The 24,914-nt window shown below is 37.9% G+C and overlaps 1 protein-coding gene across 1 annotated transcript; it reads left to right on the top strand.

Moving 5' to 3' along the window:
- The first annotated feature begins 5,965 nt into the window (after positions 1–5,965).
- tfr1a (transferrin receptor 1a) lies at positions 5,966–23,451 on the top strand. The gene is made up of 18 exons (XM_023297203.3): positions 5,966–6,120; positions 12,865–12,914; positions 14,079–14,319; positions 15,433–15,616; positions 15,728–15,953; positions 16,038–16,160; positions 16,363–16,458; positions 17,101–17,240; positions 17,386–17,537; positions 17,625–17,744; positions 17,869–17,954; positions 18,104–18,167; positions 18,328–18,395; positions 18,500–18,564; positions 18,707–18,800; positions 18,936–19,157; positions 19,421–19,579; positions 20,797–23,451. Exons 2-18 carry the CDS (start codon positions 12,882–12,884, stop codon positions 21,037–21,039), a joined length of 2,316 nt encoding a protein of 771 aa, XP_023152971.2. The 5' UTR covers positions 5,966–6,120; positions 12,865–12,881; the 3' UTR covers positions 21,040–23,451.
- The last annotated feature ends 1,463 nt before the right edge of the window (positions 23,452–24,914 follow it).

Here is a 24,914-nt window from a genome sequence, read left to right as displayed (position 1 = left end):
AACTGCAGCAGCTCACCCATGCATCTGCGCTCATTTAGGATAAGAATTGCATCATCCGCAACGATCTCTGTAGTATGAGTGATGGCTGCCTTTTATTTCCTCATGTTGGCACAATACACACTTTTCAGGATGAACTGAATAATATGAGCGGTTAGGATTCAAATTGGGTTGTACACCCTCCCTTTTTTTTTACATCCTCATAACCTTTTATCATGCATGACAGTGTGCTGAGAAGGAAATACAGATTGTGAAATGCCATTGTGTGCTGCTGCTCGGTATTGTTGCCAATAATAGCCATTGTGTTTTTACTGTCTAGTTTTACTCGCACTGTCTGACAATGGTGTACGTGTGTTTTCTTTAAAACTTCCTGGAGCAAGTTTATCAAGACACCAAGTCTTGGAGCCTCTTCAGGAGAGCAATTACATGCACAGTAGCAGCATTGTGGTTTCTGATCACATTGTCTCCTGCTGAGGGCTGATTGTAATATGTCCACATAATGTAGATTGCACTCTTTTGAGGTTTTCCACCCTTGCATAGCTCATGGGTGGGACAGCGATAAGGATATCTCTTCTGAGAAATTGATGCATTACTGTTGGGCCCGTTGAAGGTGACACATGAAGATACCATTCGAGTGAAAAAGGCGGGATAGTAGAGTGAATGTGCTAAAGAGAGTGTGTGAGTTTTGTTTCTATAAGTCACGTCAGAGCTGTTTGGTGTCACTTTTAGAGAATCAGCTTAAAAGAGCACATTTTAAAATAATTTTTATTTCAACTTAATATTCCTTAAAGTTTTATGATCAGATGTGGTTTTGACTGCATGAAGAAAACTCATAGTGTGTCTTGTGTTTCCACCAAACCTAACAAAAATCTGCTGTCAGCAAACATGCTGGTCCTAGCTGGTTCTGTCTGTGTACTTTTTCATGGAGAATTTTCCATGGGTCTTGGAGGAAATCAGTCTAGTTCGCCCTTGCAGGTGTGCGTTTATGAAGGAGTGTCTGTGTTAACAGCTGCAGAGTCATGGTTTCCTGGAGAGGAAAGAGACCACACAAAAAGACACGCACCAAATCTGACACCAAGCTCCCCATAAACCAGACGGTGGAACTTTAATCCTGCGTCAAACTGAACCCAACCGTGTCAGTCATTAACCAGTAAACATCTGCACTGGTTGGCTGTTTATCCAATGAATGCCATAAAGAGTTTTCAAGCTTCTAGTGTGAAACCCAAAAGCTGATTCTATGCTGATGCTGTGGAGAAATAGAGAAGATCATAGAACAGATTTTAACTTCCATCCTCTCTGTATTTTGTTTTTGCATGAACATAATACAGGTGTTCATTTGTACTTCCTCTGTGGTAAATACAATTCAGTACAACACAACAGCCCGAAAATCACCTGCAGTTTCAGAATCAACTCATTGCCCGGAGAGTTGAAAACAAACTTTCACCTAACTTTTGCAAATCCTGTACTTGACAGTATTGTGAGTGAGTGTATATGTGGCATAAGGTATCATTAACAGGCTTGTTTTTTCATCTTCTAAAACAGAAGGCTTTATGAAAAAAAGTCCAGCTGGAGTTGCCTTGAGACCACCTTCATTTGCTTTTCTCAAAGACGGGATCACCGCTACTGAGTTTACATCCTGCAAAGCTTGATCTCATAATTGACTTTACCTCAGAAATGGGCCCATCTGAGGTTTTATTATTTTGAAGAGGACACACAACAGTTTTTTAGTGGGATTTAGTTGCATTATGGGAAACACAAGACTTTTCTTTCTCATACAGTTCTGAGTTGTCCCCAAGATGAGTGTGGGTTTCATGAAGTGCAGTATAACAATAAATGTTTAGAAGTATACGCTTCGCTCATTTTTGTTTTATTGTGTAAAACATATATATATATATATATATATATATATATATATATATATATATATATATATATATATATATATATATATATATATATATATATATATATATATATATATATATATACACACAAAGGATAACATCTCTTATCTCTAATTCACAGTTCTGTTGTATTACTTGCATTAATTCATGCATCATGATGCATGTTTGAGAGGGGATGTCTACAACCATGCAAGCAACACATTAACAGGTCATATTTACCAGGTTCACCAACAGCATTTGGTCCATTTAGTAAAGTATGGGACTAATTTACTTAATGAGGTAATTGCCAAAGTCATTAGATTTTATTACCTTGAGTATCTGTAGAAAATTACTCGGCAACCCATTCAGTAGTTGCCAAGAAGCATCATAGAATTCATTAAGGTACATCATCCTGAGAACCATGATTATCCTCACAAAAATGGGTTAATCCATATAATACAATTCAAGTTAAGCCAAAAAAATCGTTTGATGACAATAAAGTCGTGATTTGTCCTCTTGGGACCATAAATGCTGTGATAAATATTGCAGACACAGAGTTAGGGGAAGTGATGGTAGTTCAGGCTGTGGGGTAATGATCAGAAGGTCATTGATGCTCAGCTTTTGTATGGGGTTGCATTAGATTGTACAGGTGTATCTGTAAAGAACGGACACTGGGTTTATTTCACTCTGAAACACAGTCATCGATGTTGAGTGGTGAAAGGAAAAGTGAAGTGATAATGAGAAGGCAGTAGGATTTATCATGTTGTGAATGTTGGTGCGAGTTTTTTGGCAATTCACTTGATAGTTGTTGAGATATTTCAGTCTGAATTAATTGGACTATCACTGACTTCCTGAGAGCAACACCTCTAACATGATTACAAATTTATACTGCAGACTTATTTCCATATATTTACAATTTAAGATGGGAAGTTAAGTGTTAATGTTTAAAAAATAAATACATTTCATGTATTCTGCCTTGGACTACAACTGACAGTGAAATGAATATAGACTTACTGATAGGTATTCACAAAAGAGGATGTTTCCATGGGTAGGAAGAGAAGTAAGGTGTTGCATGAGACATTTCTTAATAATTTCAGAAAAGTAGTTTAGTCTTGCAGCCTCTTGAGTGTCTGTGCGGACATTGTACACGTATTTCTTGGTACTTAAAAAAAAGACAGACATTTCTTGGGAAAACATTTCCTCATCTACTTTTGCACAGTTGGAGTATTGTTCCGCCGCCGTGAGTGGCAGCTACAGATACTGTGGAAATATGGTGGCTTGCTGTGCTGTTCACCTAGAACACCTCTGACTGAGTATAACAATACAGTCAAATGTAACGCCACAGGCCAGGGCATTATTACCTGTTACTTGACACTGTCAGACCACATGACAGCGTCAAGTCATGATACAAAAGACATCTAAATCTGCTCAGACTACAGTCACTATGGTGACTTGCATTCTTGGCCTTATAAAGCCTGAAACTACAACAACGACCTGCTTTAAAAAAAATGTTCTTGAACTTTCAGAACTCTAAATCCTTGAGATGTCCAAGAGTGGACAGAATTAATTTACATCAGGTCCACTGTTTTGTTTAGCAGGAGATATACAGCAGTGTGATTGTGGGAACTAACATGCTAAAAACTAATGGATTTTAAGGTGGTTGTTGTTAGGGATACCTGCAAAATACACATCCTCTTTGTCGCATCAGTTCTTATTTGCATCTCTTGAAACTGCCAAACAATTATGACACAAAATGTGGGGATGTTTTGGTGTGGGAACATTATTAAAACCTGAGTTCACATCACCCAATGACTATAGTTTGAGCAAAATACATGGTAGCAGACTGATACCAGACATAAACATGTAATTACTGAAGCCGACCCAAAAGAGCAATTACAGGGATAGTTACACAGTCTCACTAAGACTGGCTCAGTTCAATAATCAATAATTAAAAGTGATGGTAAATAAAAGAGATTGCAAAAGCAGCTATCAAAAAAATAAAAGGAACTACCTGTTTACAAAGATTTACTAATAATTTACCACCAGTGGCGACTGCTTTGCTCCTGCCCACTTCAAATGCCCAATCACAGAGGTTGGTGATTTGTTAGCATTGTCTGTATGAACATAACAGTGAGTAATATAATAACCAAATTATCGATATTGCCTCCTTTTATGGCTGCTGGCATTGAAGTTGTATGTTCTTTCCCGGTCTTTGCACTAAATTATTTACCAGTTTTGGCCTCAATAACATTAACAGAAACCAGATAATTTCCAAACTTTACACTTTAATCTATAACTGCTTAATACTAAACCACATTAATTCTAGATATCAGCAATAACTTTGCTCTTGTGTTGGGCAAGAAAAGGAAAGAAAAAGAAACAGAAATGGTCCTAGACAACTTAACTGGAAAAAAATCTGTGTCTGACTTAGTCAGCACACCGACCAAACTAAATAGGCACGTACTTCCTTTCCTTCACTCCACTCGAGCTGACATTTTCACAGCTGCAGCATAAAGAAAACACTATTTTGTGGACTGTGGACTCTGAAAAGGGAAAGCTCCCAGTCAGGCAGACTGCTGTTCTGTTTATGCTTATTTCAAGGTGAGCAGTACGTGGAAGTCACCAATTTGTCTGCGACCCATTGGAGGTCATTCAGAGTAATCCATGACTTAGATAAACCAGCAGCCTTCTCCCAAACTAAAATGGTTACGATGATGAAGTATTTGTAGGAACTAAACTGTATGTGTCATGATATGCAACATAAATTAGAACCTCTCATGGCACAGCAGTAATCTTCACATATACTTACACGCTATTATTGCTGTGGGCACAAACAATTTAGTGTGTCTGTGATGCTAGGTCACATCAGAATGACTAACAGTGGAAAGAGTATTCACATTCTTCCCTTAAATAAAATAGACAACACCACACTGTAAAAATAGACTACTCTAACAGTCCTTAATTTAAGATTTGACTTCTGTAAAAGTAAGTATTATCAACAAACTGTACTTAAAACATTAAAAGTAAGTAAAAATACTCATTATAGGTAGAATGGCTTCAGTTATTGTTGTGACTTATGTATTATATTACAGGATTATTGTCATTATCATTATATTATTATCTCTTACATTAATATGTAGATGTCTATTTTAACGTTTTTGGTGAGGTAAGTGGAGGAGATTTTAACAACTCCTAATATTGTTACCATACATTTTTAATTATATTAGATATTATTAAATAATCAATTATCTTAATAATCAAATTTGTCAAGGATACTTGCATAATATGTAATACTGTAGAGTCTTCACCTTAATGTTTGAGGTGTATTTATATAATATTTCAGAGTTTTAACCTAAATATTTAATTTAGTTAGGAAATTTTAGATTTTATTTAATAGTATAGAATTTTAATGTTAATATTTAAATTAATCAGGTAACTTTTGTAATAAAAAATACAGTAGAGTTTTAGCCTAAATAATTAATTTGCAAATATATACTTAATACATTATAGTATGGTTTACAGAGATATTAAAATTTTTTAGATATATTTTAAATCTTATGTCTTGATCAACATCTGTTATTTGAAATATGCAATTTAAACGACTGTGACTTGACTTGTTTTAAATATGTTATGCATAACTTCAGGCTATATATATAAAAATCTTAATCTAAAACAACCCCAAGTGATTATAGATTTGTAGATTAGTAGAAATTGGCATGAAATGAAAAATCTCACGTACACACGTATGTATATACGTCACAGTGACAGTGACCTGAGTTCAACTTTGTGGTTTTGTCTCATGTTCAGCAGTGTAGTTGTAATTATGGGTAAATAATAATATTGTATAGTATCGTACGTTAGCTTTTTGAATTTAAAATGGCTTAACAGCGGTTCATTATGCATTCAAATTAGTTTAGGTGTGTAAAATATGTCATTTTTCTGCATTTATATCTCATTCTAAAGTTGTCAGAAAGCACTTGTGGACTGTGGAGAGTTTCACAACCACCAGTGGTCCAGACAAGATATCGCGATAGTACGGTTCATTTGGCGCGAGAATGGTGACGTGGGAGTTACGCAGACTTGCGGTTGCGTCCAATGGGAGAGATAAAACTGGAAGCAGCGTGGTCAAGGGCAACCGGCTGACAGGAATCTGATAGCAAGGAAGCACCGGAGAGAGGAGCCTCGTGTCTCGGGCTGTCACCGAAGAACTCAGTCGGTTTGAGCCGTGTTTGAAGAGAAGGTGAGACTTTTATCCCCTACAAGTAGTTCACACCGAGCTGCGGGAGTGTTGTGGTGCTGAAATAGTTAACCGCGAGTGAAAGAATATAACCTGCTTTTTCTTATTCTCTGCGGAGAGTCCAAATACACTGAACTCACTCCTCTCACTTTAAGCTAACCTCATGAGAAGCTAACTTCGTGTGCTAACATGTTCACAAACGGCACCTGTCACAACATTGTTAGACGCGTTTCTTCCCTGCTTGCCTGAACTCCTAGTATTAGTTGCCACGATGAGCCAAGGACGCCATAGTGAGGGAAGCCGGTAGTCACGTTCAGCCAGTGTCGGTGTTAACCGCCGCTAGTGACCCTGACTGACGGGGGTAACCGTGTCAGTAGGTAGACATTACACACTTTACTGACCTTGACGGAGAGCAGACGGCTGCTGCAGAGATAACATATCTTTACGACCAAATCCAGACGCTTTTTCATATAATCTAACCCGCATGTCAGCACTCAGGTGAGGCTAAACTGCAAACTAATGGTGATTATGGTCCACATGATAACATATGGTGGGACAGGTTTGGTTAAGGATCCCTCATGGAGTATAGGATGGTCATCAGGTCAGCAGCAGGTGACATTGACAGTCCTGTTTGCCTTTGTGTGTCCTAAAAAAACCCTAAATAACTGTCCCTCATTTCATTTATGGCACACGCTGTAAAATGTGTACACTTTTATCTGTCATCTGAGTGCATCTTTTATACACTGCTGCATAAGTTTAATATACTCCTGAAACCTTATAGGGCTTCTGTGTATACATTTAAGACTCATTATTATAAAAGTGGCCACTAGAACCTGTATTCTTGGGGGAAAAAAACTCATTAAAAATCCTTGTCTCCTCTCCACAGAACAGACATAATAGCCTCCCGTGTTGCAGCTGCTGTTTTAATAATACTTGCGCAAGCCACAGATATGTGGATTGCCTGCCTCCCTGTTATACTTTCCCATAAGCGACTTGCAGCTTTTCCTTCAGTGTGACTCTCACATGATTTATCCGGCACAATGACTCCTACTCGCCCCTGACCCCTCTGCCCTTCCCCTCTCCTGCTCCCCCTATCGTTGCTCCCTTTTTCTCACCATCTCTTTTTGCATCCCACACTTTACTTTATTTCCTTCCCCATCTTTTCTTCCCCTCTCCTGCTCTCCCCTTGGTTCTCCTTTTTCTCTTACCATCTCTTTTTGTCTCCTACGCCTCTCATTCTTCCTAATTTATTTTTGTCATTTTGCCAACATAAATAGAGTTACTGTAAAAGAGTTGTGTGGTAAGAAAGCTGTAATGTTAGTTTTTTTTGAAGAAAATAATCCAATCAAGTCTTTTTGGAAAATATTTTATTATTTATACATGTCTATATATTTCTGCTGAGCAATATAATGTTCTTTTTTCAAGGGTTTATTGGTGTGTTATTTATTTAATGTAAATTAGTTGTAATGTCATGTTGCAAATGCACCAGACTGAAGGTTTAGCATTTCAGTTGCAGGTTATGCTGCCTGTGCTGCAGATATTTTATATTCTGTTGAGTAGACACTCCAATAATTAGGAGCAGTTGTAGTATTTTGATGAAGAAAGTATACATGTATAGAGGACGTTGTACTATATATTCAACATTGATTTGTGTTTCTGCACCAATGATTTACTTTAATCTACTCCTTTAGTGTTTTTACACTGTTAAAAAAAAATCACCACAGTCAGTTTCTCATAACCTGTTACTCTGTGTGGGTTTAACTACTCGTTAGGCAGCATTTTCAGTTAATTGTTAATGGGTCGTTTGCCAACAGGAAATGCACACGGGTGTAGTTTGTCCTCAGAACACTTAGTCTAACAGGAAGAAAGCAGTTTTATCATTAAGTAGTTGTTAGCTCCTCTTGGAATGAAGAAGTGATTTCTGCATGTGATACATTTGCATCATTTAAGGAATGTGAATTATTATAGTGCTAAATTACAAAGCATCTTACACCAACAGCTGAAGATTCACACAACCAAGGTATATTCAGAGCTGCAGCATTTGCTGATGGCAGAGCTCATAAAATTCAGAGATCGGGTCTTTACCACTGTAATGACTGTTATTGTGCCTGTGGCAGGTGTATTTAAGGTTGCACTGGCTAGTAATCATGTAATGTCAATCGCTGAGTGCAGTGGCCGTTGGTAACGGAACATGTCAGCAGTTAAAAAATGTAACTACATCTGACTGTTCATTAGCAGTGTGAGTTCACATTTGTCCTGTTGGTTCAGTTAATTTAGTGAATGAGTGTGATTGATTCAGTTATTACAGAAGAGAAGAGTACTTTTTGTCCCACTTAGTGACCACCAACCTCCCAATTCACAATAGCGCAGTTGTAATGTTACAGCAAAAGTACTCTTGCCACAGCTTCAGTAACCCATTTATGAAGCAATGGTTGCTTTATTATCCCAAAAGGATTTGTTCAGTTACTAAGAACACTGAGGAAGCTGCTTTTGCAACATGTAAAACCTGTGAAACCAGAGAGGATTTCACGGACAGTGACATTTAATCTGTCTGGATGCTGTCCTTGAACTGAACTCATGCTTTATTAGAGACTACTTCCAATCTCTTAAATGTTTTTTGAAAACAAAGCTTAAACTTAAAACATTACAATCGCTTTACGTTATTTTGAGGAAAAACATCTTGATAACTTGAGAATAGTTGCCTGTTCCACAACTTTTAATAACCTTGACTACAAGTTCACAGTGTGCAAAGATCGTCTTTGGTGTGCTGGACCACACTGTACTGCTGTGTGCTTGTCAGAAGGGTGTGTCTCCTGTTTGCTTTTACTATCTCGCTTGAACACACGTGTCCAAAAATTCTTGAATGGAGATACAGAGCATATAGTGCCTCTTAGATGTAGCCATACATCAGGCTGCTCTACTGATGTGACTTTTTATCAGTTTAAATAACCGCTATCACATTTTGAGGCTGTGTTTAAAGTTGTTTTTTTGGACATGTTGTGTGTGTATGTATTTGCTTTTTTTTTTTTTTTTTTTTTTTTAATACTAGCATACTGTTGTCTATTGTTAATATCCATAGATTTCTACATCTAAACTGATTAAAGTATTAGCGCTACTAAGGCCCGGTATGTTTGGTATGTAAGCTTAAAGAGATGGCTCTGCCCACCTTAGAGAGCAATTAGCTTTACAACGAAACTAATCCCTACTTTCTAAAGCCCACATCAGTCAGACTTAAAGTTACCAAACAGACTATGAACAAGAAAAATGTGAGGCTGCTCATTTGTTGTTCGTCGTGACCTTCAGGACTAATATACTGCTCTTTTATTGGGGATGTGTCACTCTCCCCAAGGTTATACAAGTCAAACACTCCTGGGGCTGCCTGAGGCCAAGTCATGTTCTAAAGTTAGCTGGAGTTCATAATGCCGAGAATAGCCGGAGTGTTTTATAGGCAATGGCTATTCTGTGGCCTAGTTCCAACATGTACACCCTCGTTTGCTTTATTGAAATATACTTTAATAACAGGGTTCAGCTTTTTATCTATGCCACCTTGGAAGTATGGCGTTGGAGTTTATCGAAGCCAGGCTTTAGTGGCGCAAATTAGGCCAGGCCTGCCTGAGCGTTTGTGCCCCTTTGGCATTTGCCCACACAAGCTCTCCTCACGCAATGTCCAGTTTGGGATCTCCCACCAGTGGTTCCAAATTGGCCCTGGACGTGATTAAAAGTTTGCCTGCTGCTCTTTGGCTGCAGAGCACACAGTATCACCGAAGACAAGCTCAGCATTTTGTTTCTTTTTGTTTATTTTCTGTTTTTGCTTTGCTTCATTTATATTACTTTGTTCACATTGAAGAGGCAGCAACAAAATGGATCAAACAAACGGTGGACAAATATAGTTGTGGGCCAAATATAGAGCATGTGGGTTTTTTGCTCAAGCTTTCTGGCAACAAAGAAATGTGTTCAGTGTTTTTATGCAGTCCTAAGTTCAGTCTTTGTGTTTAAAGCTTAACCCATGTGGTCATATACTTCTCACATTGGTTGACTGTTTAAAAACTGCTGGATTAACCTACTTTATGGCTTGATAAGACAAACGTTGAGTTGTGTGTTCTCTTCTTCTCTGAAGGTCAGACATGTTGCAAGAGGTCATGAGAGTCAGTAGTCAAATCCTCCTGTTTGCTCACTGGTGCTGGGATTATAGTTGGGTAACCTAAAGGTGTTAGCTTTTTAATGGAAACTCTTCTTTTATAATTTGCCTATGGAAGTATTCCTATTGGACTGCACAGGTCTCATTTGGTTTGCATTAATTTGGGTGAGTGGGATTGCTGCAGAAAAGAGATTGGAAATAGAACTTACTGTGCTGCAGGCACCAGTATTCCTCTCTCCAGTTTTGCATAAACTGTATATATGTTTTCATATTTATGTATTAGGCCTACACTATAAAAGGAAAATCTGCAATGTGTGTCAACATTGTTCAGTGTTTCACTGACTATCAATTAAGAAAAAAACAACTAAACATTGCAGTATATTGTCATATAAGGACACTGTTTTCATAGAGCCCACACAGTGAATGTCTTATGCCCAGTAATAGAAAAACAATAAAATTAATGATTTCAAACGTGATTTTATTGAACAAACGGCCCATGAATACACAACCAATTAAACAAAACATTAATTTAAATTAAATAAGATGTAACTATAGGGAAATAATTCCCATGCTCCCTTTGAAATACTTTCCTCTAAACCAAAATCAGTCAATCAATCAGTCAATCAACTGATCAATCATCTCTCTTCATCAGCTATCTTGCTCGCGAACCTCGCAGTCAAATTGACTCCAGTCACTCTGAGGGTAGCTGCTGGATAGCTGGGGCCAGATGAATGCATATGTTTGTGTAAAATAGGTTTTCTAATCCATCCTACATCAGTCGTTTGCATTGTGTTTTTTACATATGTTCATAATGTGATGATAATGAAAAAAAACTATCTGTAGGGCACCACTTGCATGTATACATACACTATTTATCATAATTTTTGTTTTTGTATGTAGAATGAAAGATCGTATTTTTAAATAATAATAACATTAGCGACAGTAATAAAAAACTGTAATTAGTGCATTTTAAAGTGTGAATTTCTTCATGGGAATAATCCTCTTTAGAGAAAAACAAATAGTGTAACCTTGTACAGCTCCTGTTAACAGACCATATTTTAACAAAAAACCACTAACATTTTGAGTAACAGAGTTGTTCATTGGGTGCTTTTCGCATCTCACTGTGATAGAGATGTTACAGCATTATTTTTGCAGCCCTATCACTTCATAAGTTTGAGTTTCTGTGAATGTTTCCAGTGAAAGAGCCTTGCTTTTGAAGTTGAATGTGTGTCCACATTAAATTTTTTTCTGTACAACCGATTTCTTGTAAAGCAGCTGTGAAACCTACTGTGACCAAAGGGTGTGTTTTAGAGTGTGATAAGCCAATCTTGTTCAGACTTCTTGACCACTGCAGAGACATACCACTACTCCACTGCTAAACGCTGGAGTAACACGGTGTCCACAGAACACGTCCCACCTCTTGTCCAAACATCCACGGGGTTTCCTCCGCTGCTAAATAGAAAGGCAGCACTGTTTGCAGGCACAAAAGCCCAGTGTCCTGCACAGGTCAACGCAGTGTCCATGTGAACTTCATCACCAGCAGAATACAATAACAGCTTCAATTCAAATCATATGCCAAACAAAGCAAGGTCTCACTTTAACAAAGGAAACAAGACCTGAAATATAAGTCTTCTGTATATATTCTTAAATATTGTAATCCATGACGCGTGAAATAAGAGCTGCCATGTGATCGTCTCTCAGGAGAGAGGCCTGTTCTGTAAAGTGCTTCAACTATGGAAGATCAGATGAGTCAGAATCTGTACATTTATCCCAGCAGTAAGTGCTAAATAATAATGATGTTTTAATAGCTAATGAGAATAATTTCTCCTTTAGCAGGGCTCCAGACTGTGACCAAAATGGTCGCATTTGGGACATTTTTTTGAGAGTGCACAAGTTAAAATTTCAAGTGGTTGCATTGTGCTTAAACATGATGATCATTAAGCTGTATTTGTGTCACTCTAACTGGCACAGACTCTCTCCAAAATAATTTTTGAAAACCTGTCTAACCACTGCAGCCACCAAGCAGCAACTACCGCAGCCTGCAATGTGTGACAGTTAGAGAACATTGGTAAATTGTAATGTCTATCGATAAGAAAATGTTCAGCAAGTGATGTGTTTTGCCTGAGACAAGGTGGGAGGTGAGGCCAAATGAGAAGTTAGTTGCACTGGTGCTACCAGTGGGGAAAAAGTTAGTTTAGAGCCCTGTTTAGATGCCAGAAGTTATTATTTCTAACAAACATGCATATTAAGGAATAAGAGAGATGATGTTGGAATATAGAATTTCTGACCACTCAGTGAATTTTCAGTTGATTCATTGAAATGTGACACTGCAAAGTCACTTCATGGCGTTCTGCTACTGAGCAAGCAGCAGCAGTTATTTAAACTTCAGATGACTGCACAACGTCATACTGAGATGACAAAAAGAACACAGTTGAAACCGTTAAACATTAAAAAGTTCACATGGTACTCCACCAAAGTCTATTTTTGAGTATGAAGTGTTCCATCCTTTGTCGACTTGAATATGACAGTTTAAAAGTCTTAGCTTTATAGTCACCACATCTGCTGTTTACAAGCTGATCTGACTTTTCTGTTTTTTGCTTCTTTTTCAGAATCCTGAAAAGCAGCCATGGATCAGGCAAGGACAACAATATCCAAAATTGTAAGTACTATAACTGTTTTTACAACCTGAACCCTAAAATAACAAGCTTTACTCCAAGGTTTTATCTCCCTGTTAATAGGATGTTCTTGTTACAGCCTCTGAAATGACTGCCTTTACCATGTTAACATAACTGAATGTTGTTGTTTTTTTAAATCTTGGGAACAAATACAGCAAAACTTAGGAAACGTTTTCATTGCAGATCTAAAAATCCTCTTAAGTACGAATTATTATGCCACAATCGAAGTAACTAATTTTAAAAATGATTAAATACTAATTTGAATAAACCTTTTTAACAATTATTGCTTATACCGATTAGTATTAGTTTTGTTTTTAATGACTTCCGGTATTTATTGATAATCTTTAAGAGGGTTTTTTAAAATTATTATTTAAAAAAATAAATAAATAAATAAATAAATAATTTAAAAAAAAAAAAAAAAAAAAAAAAATATATATATATATATATACATAAAAGCACATATAAAGGTTGTGCATTTCTGGTCTGTTTGCCTTGGCCTAAAAGCCTGACAAGGATTTGTTGGATACCGCAATATTGAGTGCTCTGTTCACACCTGAAAAGTAAACTGAAAGATAAATTAAATGCTTTTTTTTTTTTTTTTTTTTTAAATTAAGATAATGACTGACAAACAAACACAGAGCTAGAATGTGTGTAGTCAGTACAGAAATAAAGCAGAAATTGAACTCTGTTGTTTGAGTATTCTAAGTTTGAAAAATACAAATAAAGTATAATTTAGCTGTGGTTGTACTTTAGGCGCCTTACTGTTTAACTGGTGCTAGCTAGAGCAAAAAGAGGATAAAATGGGATTTTACCCAGTGGGGCAAATCATGTACTGGTTTGATCAAATAAGCATTAACCAATGAGTTATTAACACTATAAAATCCAAACCTTTCATTGAAAGTATGACTAAAGTGATATTTTTTATCTCTTAGCATTTAAGGGTCAACTTTTGTGTCACACGTTCATTGACAGCTCATATTTCAATGTTATCTCAAGTACTGCCACACTGATCATAGATTGCAACTCAGATACTGAAATCATGAGTCCCATGAACAGAAACAAGTATGGTCTGTTTTTTTTTTTTTTTTGGTTTGTTTTAAATGACACCACATTTTCTGCTTGTCTCTGCATTGTTGTGTTTTTAATAGTTCAACGGGGAGCCGCACTCCTACACACGATTCAACTTGACCCAGAATATGGAGGGTGACAACAGCCAGGTGGAAATGAAGCTGTCCTCCGACGTAGATGAGGAGGTTGGGGGAAACGGCGTTGGAGAGCACCTCAATCACAACAACTCCAACCGCAAACCCTACGTGGCTCAAAAGTTAGGACGCACCCCCAAGAACCTCTGCTTCATGGCAGCTGCTACCTTCCTCATCTTTATCATCGGTAAGAACGGTCAAATGAAGAAGCTGTGTTGTTAAATTACGTTTGCATTGATCCTCAGGGATCAATCTTAGGGCCTGTGATCTTCTTTATTTATATAAATCTGTAGTTGTGAAGTCAGGGGGAGGCTCAGTATACCTTTACTCATCGAACAACAGTTTTCCCCATCTGTGTCCTGACAAAACCAGACCAGTGTTTGGGAGTCACAAAATCTTGAGAAACTTAAATATTATTTGTAAGTTCTGAGATTCAGATAGAGAAGCTATGTTCTGCAGGACCTACATTGTCTGTGAAAAAGCAAGTAACTTGGCGCCACCTTAAGGCTCATTTGGGGAATGTCACCAAGTCTGACTTACAGAAAGAAACTTAAAGAAATCATTTAGCTGTGATCATTTCTCTATTTTAGCAACACTGAGACACTAGTGCAAACTTCATTTTCCCTGCATCTAGCAGTCAGGTTGACATATGGTACTTTCAGTACTACAGTTCAGTAAAATGTAGTTTACTAGATACAGAAATTGTTTCTCAGGAAAAAGAAGTTATATACTCAAAATGAGAACCTGACTGATGCAGAATTTTTGGGGCTGATACCAGTTTTGTACATGAGATACATCAGTATATCTGCTGATATTCTTTATGTTTGTATATGTACAGTATAACATTCAGGCAGAAAGATGAGATACTCATGCATTTGCTTACACTCAGTTGACAAGTTATGCAAGTAGCTTATATGATTAGCTAGGTAGCTCATGGAGCATACATGTGTGAGAAGCATGGAGGACATAACGGTTGTCACAGCAAAGTAAAAGATGTTTATTTTCTTGAATTAACACTCAACGGACTCGATCCACAACCACACTGTCATCTGCTGAGTTGCAGAATGAATTGATGGAGATGCTTGTTTTTCAGTCATTTACCATTACTGACTATACTGATTAAAATACAGCTGGCTAGCTATGTCGCTAACATAGGAAACAGACGTGATAAAGATGAGTGACATGGATCTGTTACGTTAGAAAGGAGGAAGAGCGCATAGATCCGTGTCACTCTTCCTCCTTTCTAATGGTTCCTGTTTGTCTCGGATTGTTCCTCATTTGAAACTGCTGCTGCTTTCAGGGTACCTGATCGGCTACCTGGTTCATCGAAATAAGGACGTGGCTCCCATCTGTGCCGCCTCGGTTCTCCCTGCTGAGGAGCCTGTTGCTCGTGAGACAGGCGCTGCCCCCCTCATGGACTGGGATGATGTCAAAAAGCTCCTCGCTAAAAAACTCACTGCATCCAAGTTAGATTCTGTCTTCAGGTGAATAAAACCCCCAAAACACTACTTCTGAAACACCGTAGAATGCAGAATTTTAAAAAGTGAGTAACTGTTGTGTTCTCTTGTCTCCATTTCTGCATTGTTCTATCACAGTGACTTTTCTAGTACAGATCACCAGGCTGGCTCTCCTGGTGATGAAAGTCTGGGAAACAAGGTGCTCAACAAGTTTAAAGAGTATGGCATGCAGAGCTGGACCGATGAGCACTTTGTCAAGGTTCAGAACGCCCCAGCATCTGGCTCCAACAAATTTGTTTTCAAGAACAATCCGGAGGAGCGTCCCAGCGGATTCCTCTCGTACAGTTTTACTGGAAAAGCAACGGTAATCAACGAGTTAGACTGAGAGAAGGAACAATTTTAAAATTAAGTAGAGAAATTGCAATGACAGTTATTCTTTTGGGTCTAGGGTGCGGTGCTTTATGCACATTATGGGCGGGAAAGTGACTTCAGGATGCTGCGGGACAAGAGCATCAACATGAATGGTAGAGTCATGCTGATCAGAGCTGGTAAGATCAGCTTTGCAGAGAAGGTGAGTGGCTTCAGAAAGGATACAAGGATACAGAACTTGAAATATTACTGTAAACTTGCTTAGTTTTTTTTACCTAAGCATTGTGAAACGTGATTTTTTGCAGTTTTTTTTTTTCTGTCTGTAAAATAATAAGCTGCAGTAAAAAGATTTGTATACATTTCCTGTAAGCCCTTTTCATTGCCTTTCTCCTTTTTGCTTACAGGTCGCCAATGCTGCCAAAATGAACGCCTCCGCTGTGCTGATCTACCCAGACCCCATTGATTACACTATTGGAGAGTCCACTCAGATGTTTGGACATGTAAGTAAAGCGGGATAACAAAACCCACTGAAGAAACGCTCATGTTTAGTTCACTGAAGAGCTTCAGCATGCTTAATAAAAATAAGTTTAATGGTTACTAAATATGCTATGGAGCAAATTCTACTGATGGTTTCACTAACATTCATCTATTGTCGCTGGCTGGTATGCACCAAGAAATGTAGAAAAATGCCAGTAAAAGACAGGGAAAATGAACACAGAAAGAAATAGAGAGAATGTAAGTTTTAAGATGAATAAAAAAAAAAGCTTGGCATTTTATAATATGGGCTCAAGGATAAACTCATGCATGCATTTTGTAGTGTCAGTGTGAACCTAACTTTATCCACAAGAGGAAGCAGTTGCACTTCTTGAGTGAACTTCATTCATGTGCTCTACCAGTTAAGTAACCTATATGACAACCAAAATAAGTAGTTCAGTCCATAATTGTAAATTAAGTTATTTTGAGAACAGTACATTTTTTTCTCAAAATTACCTCAGTAAAAATCTGTCCAATAGAGCCTGCCTTTAATGGCATGGTCCTTTCAAATCATTTCCCTTAAGTTCAAGTTTAGAGAGCTCCAGGCTGCTGTGGTGTACCATTTAAAATATAAATCCATCTAAACTTCTTCTTTGTATCTTCCACAGGTACACCTGGGCTCCGGGGATCCCTACACCCCAGGCTTCCCCTCCTTCAACCACACCCAGTTTCCTCCTGTACAGTCCTCAGGCTTGCCAAAAATCTTGGCTCAGACCATCACACAACGCATGGGAACCACCATTCTGAGGTAAGGCTCTTATACAGTGAAACAGTGCTCTTAAAACTAGAAAATATATACATCATCTTTTACTTGTCACACACTGTGACTGCCTGCCAGGGTTCTCTATGTGGTATCTTACATGTGGCTGATGTTGTTTGTTTGTATCCCACAGGCAGCTCAGTGGTCAGAATCTGCCAGAAGGGTGGGAGGGCTTCAACAGACTCGGAGACGAAAGCGACACTATTACTCTGGAGGTCAACAACGTTCTTGCTGAGAAAAAGATACACAACGTCTTCGGGGTGATCAAAGGCTTTGTGGATGCAGGTAAATTAAGATGCTGTTTCGACTGGAGAGAGATGCTGTGTTCAGGAAGTCAGTTTCCTGAAGAGAATGTCCTCTGACCATTTTTAGATCGATATGTGGTCATTGGTGCCCAGAGGGATTCATGGGGTCCAGGTTTTGCTGCATCAACTGTTGGCACCGGCGTCCTTGTTGAGTTGGCCCGTTCCATCTCGGACATGGTGAAGAACGGTGAGTCTCGGGCGGCAGCTGATGTTTAATTTTTAATGTGAAATAATCCTAGAGTTTCACTAAAATAATATTGATGACTCTTGGTCACTTTTTGTGAATGTACTCATGCCATTCGCTTTGGTAGATGGATTCAAACCGAGGAGGAGTATTGTGTTTGCTTCCTGGAGTGCTGGGGAATATGGGAGTGTTGGCGCCACCGAGTGGTTGGAGGTGAGAAATGCATCATACATTTAATATCTAAGGTTTTCCCACATGAATTTTCTCTAACAGCAGTTTACATATAGGAATAATACTGAATGGTGTTTGTATTTTTACTCTTGTACAGTCAATTTAATTTTCTTTTAATTTTTTACATTTAGGGATATCTGTCCTCTCTGAGCATGAAAGCTTTCACCTACATCGACCTGGATGGCATTGTAACAGGTATTTACTGTCATAATCAGACACATCTTGCACCTCCTTTGTGTTCAAGTTTTTTGCTACGCTCCAGATGTGACAACTGTACATTTAAGATCATCCTCTTTATACAATATGTCACTATATGTAGTTTCCACAGTAACTCAATATAAGTCCTCTTTCTCAGGTCAGAATGCATTTAAAGTAGCAGCCAGTCCCTTGATGTACAGCCTCATCGAAAAGACCCTGAAAGAGGTAAATTCACAACAGATCTTTCAGTGCAATTCATTTCTTTATCAAATTCGTTTCTTAGTTTTTCAGAATGTTACGTTAAAACATGCATTTTTTTTTGTCTCTAGGTGAAGTCAAACAAGGATATGTCTCTGTCTTCTCAGTTTGCAAAGGGCAACTGGGAAGCAAATGTGTAAGTGTGTTGGTCCGTTCACATCCACAAAGATTATTTTCCTGTTAAATATCACAAGGTTTTTTCACTAGCATCACATCTGCTGCTCACTTTTGACAAAGGTTCACTTTCTAATCAAGTTTTTCATGTATTCCTTTTTAAGGTTGGAGCCTCTGAAGATGGAAAATGCTGCCTATCCTTTCCTTGCCTTTTCAGGCATTCCTTCAGTCTCATTTAGATTCACTACTGGTGTTTCTGTAAGTTATTCTTCTGCAATACAAATCTTTAGCAGCAATTTTGTAAACAATAACTGATGACAGCTAAAAAGGGTTCAATTCCTCAAGGGATGTATCTTTCCCAACTCAAATGTTTCAACTTTCTCTGCCTCTCAGGACTACCAGTACTTTGGCACACTGCTGGACACCCGGGACAAACTGAACGGTGTCACATCCAGCCAGGTTCCTCAGCTGGCTGAAATGGCAGCGAAGTTTGCTGGTCATATAGCACTGAGACTGGTCCATGACCACCTGCTGCAAATGGACCTGAGGAAGTACGACAGTATTATACGTTTAAATGTGGCTCAGATTAATGGGAAAGTCAATACTGTTCAGAGGGTGAGTGTCCAGTTGTCTTGCAACAAAGATAATATTGAAGAAATAAACTGACTTGACTGCTAGTTTGTTTAATTGTTAACTATGTTTAAGTGTCTGTTGAAATTCGTCTCTGAACAGAAGCCAGTTTACCAATTTTACTTTTTTAAAAATCAGGTTACTGCTTTAAATATGTTACTCTGATATGCCCTGAAGATGCACATCTATTTAGTTTTGTTTATTCAGAAAACTAAATCCCCCATGTGCATTGCTACTTGTGGTTCCAGGTGCAGCCCCAGCTGTTGCCCAAAACCCTGACAGTGCAGTGGTTGAACTCAGCCTCTGGCTCCTACAGTCGTGCGTCTCGCAGCCTGGCAGCAGACATCCTGAACAGCGACCTGGAGGACGTCGAGATGTGTCGCATCATCAACGAGCGCATCATGACGGTAAGAACTCTGCAAACTTCAGATCCGAATAGTGGGATGACTCGAGACATTAATTAGCACGGCTTAATATGGACTCAGAATGTGGACTAACTTAATCACAGTAGCTGCACTGTCTTCAAAGGAAAAGCTAGCCCTCCTGTTGTCCTCATTTATGGGCACCAAAAAATATTGTTTCCTTGTCTGAAAAAAATCCAAAAATTCAGCAAAAAAATTCCCCAAATTTCTGAAAATTTGCAAAACCTTCAGGAATAAAATTCCAATAATTCCTTAAAAATTTTACTTTTAAAAAATCCCCCAAATTTGGCAAGAAAATTCTTGTAAATATTTTCAAAAAAATCCTAAAAATCTTCCAAACAAATCCTAAAAATATCTAAAGTGATTACATATATATCAGTAAAACTTCTATTTTTTTTTAAGAACATTCACATAAAAACCAACCAAAATCCAGCGAAATTTGCTGGATTTTTGGTTGATTTTTTGTGACTGTTCTAAAGAAGCATTTTTAACATTTCTTTTTTTCCACCAAAAAATGTTCAAAGATTCCCCAAAAATGTTGAAAATGTGGACATCAGAAGTTTCACTGTGAAAATATTTTTTTCTCCGCATTTTCAAACTTTAAACCGGGTCAGTTTTGACCCACAAGACAACACGAGGGTTGAAGTTAGTTTTTGTTTCCCCTTGAATATCCACTGTTATGGAAAAATCTTTGAACTAGTTCTTGCCGATTCATGTAGTTATTCCACACAGCCAAATGAAACAGTAGCAAAATCCAGTTAGAATGTAGGGGAAAAAAAGTCCGCTTAACTGCCAGCTCAGGAGAATTCATTAGAAGCTTCACCTTCTGACTTCAGTGGAATTTGTGTGATTTACTGCTAAAGTCACGTATTTAAATGTCTTAAATTCTGTGTTGAACTTATATTTTTCATATACAGGAAAGTGTCATAGATGGAAAGACACCTGCCTCATCATCAAAAACTTTAAAATTCTTTAAGCTCTAGATATGTTTGTTTGGTCTTTTGTCTTTGCATTGCAAGCAGATTATATAATTATCTGTGTTTTAATTAAGATATTATGTAGATTTTATAGCAGTGTTTTTTGGTGTTGTTTATTTTCAGCTTCTCTGCCTCTGTTGAGCAGAAGAGTTCTGCAACTTTTAATGAAAACATCACACATTATCTTCTCACCTTCATTCTCGTATTTTCCTCCCATTTCTGTAGGTGGAGAGGAACTTCCTGTCACCGTACGTTTCTTCCAGAGAGAGTCCTTTCCGCCACATCCTGCTGGGCTCTGGTCCTCACACTCTCAAGGCTCTGTCCACCCACCTCGACGCTCTCGGGACTAACAACCCCGAAGCCGACGCCGACCTGTTCCGCAACCAGTTCGCCCTGGCGACCTGGACCATTCAGGGCTGTGCCAACTCACTAGCAGGAGACATCTGGTCTTTGGATAATCAAATCTAAAATAAGTAGTTTCCCCTCCTCCCTCCCTTGTTCATGGTGTGGCCCACTCCTCGTAACTGAAAACCACTATGCTGTTGTAACCAACAGCTTTTTAAAATGATTCATGAGGTGATAAAAGTGGAGCCACATCTAAAAGGATCGTCCCCTCTATTCCATAATTCTCATTTCATCCAACTGTCTCATCTCCCTCATTTGTGAAATTCCCTAAAAAGCCAAACAGTAATGATAAAATGTGCATAAGCCTTAACTAAAGAGAAGTTTCTCCCACTTTGGAAAGAAAAATTCTTTAGTTTGAACATGTGATGCTTAGTGTCACGATGTTGAATGCTTTGGTGCTAATAACAACTACCTTCACACGCCCATGTTATGTGGCAGCACTACTTACACCGGCATTACCCTCTCAGTGAGTTGGAATGTTATTTCCTCAGCACAGTATCAGGTCACATTCACAGCAAACGCTGTGTTTTCAGCTCAGAGGTCGTTAAAACCCACACGGCCAGTATGATTATAAGCTAACAACCTTCCACATGTTTACCGTAATTATTACAAATCAAAGGCTGGCATTACCATTGCTGCTGAGCCTAATGTTCCAACCTCAGCTGGTTTGTGTTGGTAGCTATAGTGTCATACTGTGCTGGATTCTGCTACAAAACTCATTGTAAGAGATTCAGGAGTAGCTCAAAGGACTGCAGAATAATTTACAATAATAACCTCACCGACCGCACATGGAGTTTCGGGACAATCAGCTGCGCAGCTAAAGACTTATGCTGCTTCAAGTCCAATTTACATGCAAGAGTTATTACAAAAAAGTGTTTAAATGATCGTAATTTTCCACCTCTTGGCATCAGAGCTAAACTGTGTAGGCCTTTCAAAAACACAAAGGAGAAGTTCTCCAACCATGTGGCACTGAAACAGAAACCGTATGTCTATTTATTGTGTTATTTATTTATCAGTGGCAGGGTTCACTATAAATAGTTTTTTTATCGCCTTTTATAAAAAATAATAAAGTATAATTATCGGGAGCAGTGCCTTCCATAATTATGACAGTTATACTGTCGAAATGACAAAAGCAGCATCTGCTAAAAGAAGTGTACATGTTGACCGACGACTGGTACTGAAGACACACACAAAAAAACCCACAATCAGGCACAACTTTAACTGACAGTGGACCAGTTTAGCAGTACCAGCTTGTATGGCTCATATTTACTGAACATCTCTGCCAGTACCGGTTCCTCGGTCCATGGACTCTTCTCATCCTGACAGCATTATCGGGAGCAGTGTCTTCCATAATGTGGAAAAAAGAAGAAGGTAGTTTTTGCCTACCAGTGTGTGTCCGTATCGGAGGCAGTGCCCTCCATATTTCACTGTAGGGGTGGATGTTTTTATTATCGGGGACAGTGTTTCCCATAATGTATGTATATACAGTAAAACGGAACATAGCTTCACAATGCTCGCATCTTTACAAGCCGTCTGTGCTTCCATGTCTTCAGTCTAGTTTCCTCTCAGACAGCCTGAACTTCTGCTCACGGATCCAAATCCGTGTCATTACTGGAGTAAAGGAGGTGATGTGGGTTTCTTTAATCAAACGCCGGTCTTGCGTTGTCTTTTCTTTGCTGCATATGGAACTGACTTTAAAGGTATTTTATGTTGCAGACATGTTTGGGATCACTGTGGTTACAGTGGTGTGCTCCAGTATTTCTGTGAAAACATCACTATGCGTTGAATGAATTTTGTTGTTTAATGATTCAGCCGTTGTTAAAAGTACTTTCTACCTTCTATTTTGATGTGTTCATTCTTGAGATTTCCTTGTGCCTTTTTTTTGTTTGTTTTGTTTCGTGACTGGATTAGAGCTGAGTTTCTACACAAAGTACCTAAAGAGGTTTTTGGAGGATGAATATCTGGATTGTTTTGATGTTTCTCTATTTTTTTTTTTCCTCTGTTGTCTGCTAGAATCAAAAGTTACTCGTGTCAAAGCCTGTTTTGCTATGACGCCATTAGAGAAAGTTACCAGAGGAATGAAAGAATCTGTCGATGGGTTTCATATTCCAGCGAATGTTACAGTTTCTGACACAAGCCTCCTTTCTTTTGTTGATCTAAGTCTGCTCACACTGTCACTCATTGTTCTCTATTCAGAAGCCATCTGACGTAATGCCTCCAGTAGAAAAATGTGGCTTTAATTGTTTGATAAATGTGGAAGTTGGATCTCTAATAAAGCAGCTTGCTGTATATCCGGAAAAAAAATTCACGCATGTTACTTATTTGGAGGGCATTCGGAATTCTAATAACCTGGACAAAGAATGTGTTTAAAAATTGTCAAAACAATGATGTGCTTTATATTTTTTCATTCTCAGACTGTGTGTAAGTTTGTTTAGCTTTGGCATTTTTGTTGCTGCAATAAACAATCACATCACATCTGGTTCAAGTCTCAGCTTTTTAGGTCACATTCATTTATAGTAATTATTTCACCATCAGGTTTACATGACTGTAGGTTAGAAATAAAGCTTTAAGAAATATGACATTTATTTTTGTAGAAGTAAAGCAATTAAGTAACTTTAATGTTCATTTGCACATCTGAATGTCACAGTGCTTTTTATTTATGCCCATATAAAATATTTAAATGCTTAGAAATTTTCCTCTTTTATTCCTTTTCAACCTTGAATCATGGCCAATTTTTTTTTTTTGAAACCAGAATTTACAAAAATTGACTTTCATGTCACAGTAAAAACACTTTTCTACAAAGTTGCATCAATTATCATAATGTGAGGGATAAAATCCTTCAACAGTATTTATTTTTGACAATTTGTTCAATACTTGTGTGCATTTTACACAGAATTTTTTGCACAAAGTTACTTTTTTAATGTTGAATACAATCTTACATTTTCCCCTCTATGGTTATTGCACATAAAATGTACAATAAACGAATGCACTGATATCCACCTGCTTCAACTTATTAATTAGTAGATGCATTTTGGCTGAAATTACAGCACTGAGTCTGTGTGGATTGCTTTCAATCAGCTGTGCACATCTGAACATTACAACTTTACCACATCTCACTTTGCAAAACTACTCAAACTGTCAGGCTGCAGAGTGGTCATGAGTGAACAGCCTTTTTCAAGTCCAGCTACAAATTCTTAATTGTATTAAGGACTGGACTCTGATTTGGCCACTCCAGAACATTCACCTTGTTTTTTTTTTTTTTTTTTTTTAAAAAAACATTTCTGTGTTTAAAATGTAAAATAACTGATTCTCTGTTAAAGCAACGGGATGCCAGCGTCTTGTCTGAAGGCCATAAATCATCTCGCAGACTAAATATGCTAAATGCTGTAACGACAAAGTTATTACTAATATATATATTAATACATATTATAAGATTTATTATCATTGTGTCAATAATCTATTATCAATTTGCTCCGTTCAGTCAGTCTGTAAAATCTGAGAATGAGCTGACAAACACTACCCAGAAGAAAAAGCTGCTGTGACAGTTTTTGACCACATGATGGAGCCAAACTAAAAGATATAGTTCAAATTGTGCAAATGTCATTTCAGTCTTTCAAGAAAGTGTAATCATTCAATAAGTGAATGATTGAATCGAAATCAGTGTTCACCTGCTATTGGAGGCTCCCAAATCTTTTCCTCGCAAAGACTTCCAAAAAAGTCTATTTAGGAAATCAGAAAAAGTGATTATTTACTGTTGAATTTCCTATCTTATCTATCTAAATTGTCATTACTTTTTGCACTGCAGGTGTTCCATAATCTAATTTGCTAATCTTGACTTAAATAATTATTTTCAAATTTTTAATTGCATGACTGTGTAAGATTATCCATATGCTATCCCTCTGGATCCCATTGTGCTTATCAAATACATCCAGCTGTTC

The sequence above is a fragment of the Amphiprion ocellaris genome, chromosome 10 (genome assembly GCF_022539595.1).
Source record: "Amphiprion ocellaris isolate individual 3 ecotype Okinawa chromosome 10, ASM2253959v1, whole genome shotgun sequence".
Taxonomy (NCBI): Eukaryota; Metazoa; Chordata; class Actinopteri; family Pomacentridae; genus Amphiprion; species Amphiprion ocellaris.
The sequence above is the reverse complement of the archived record's forward strand: the minus strand, read 5'-3'. Positions and strand labels throughout refer to the sequence as shown.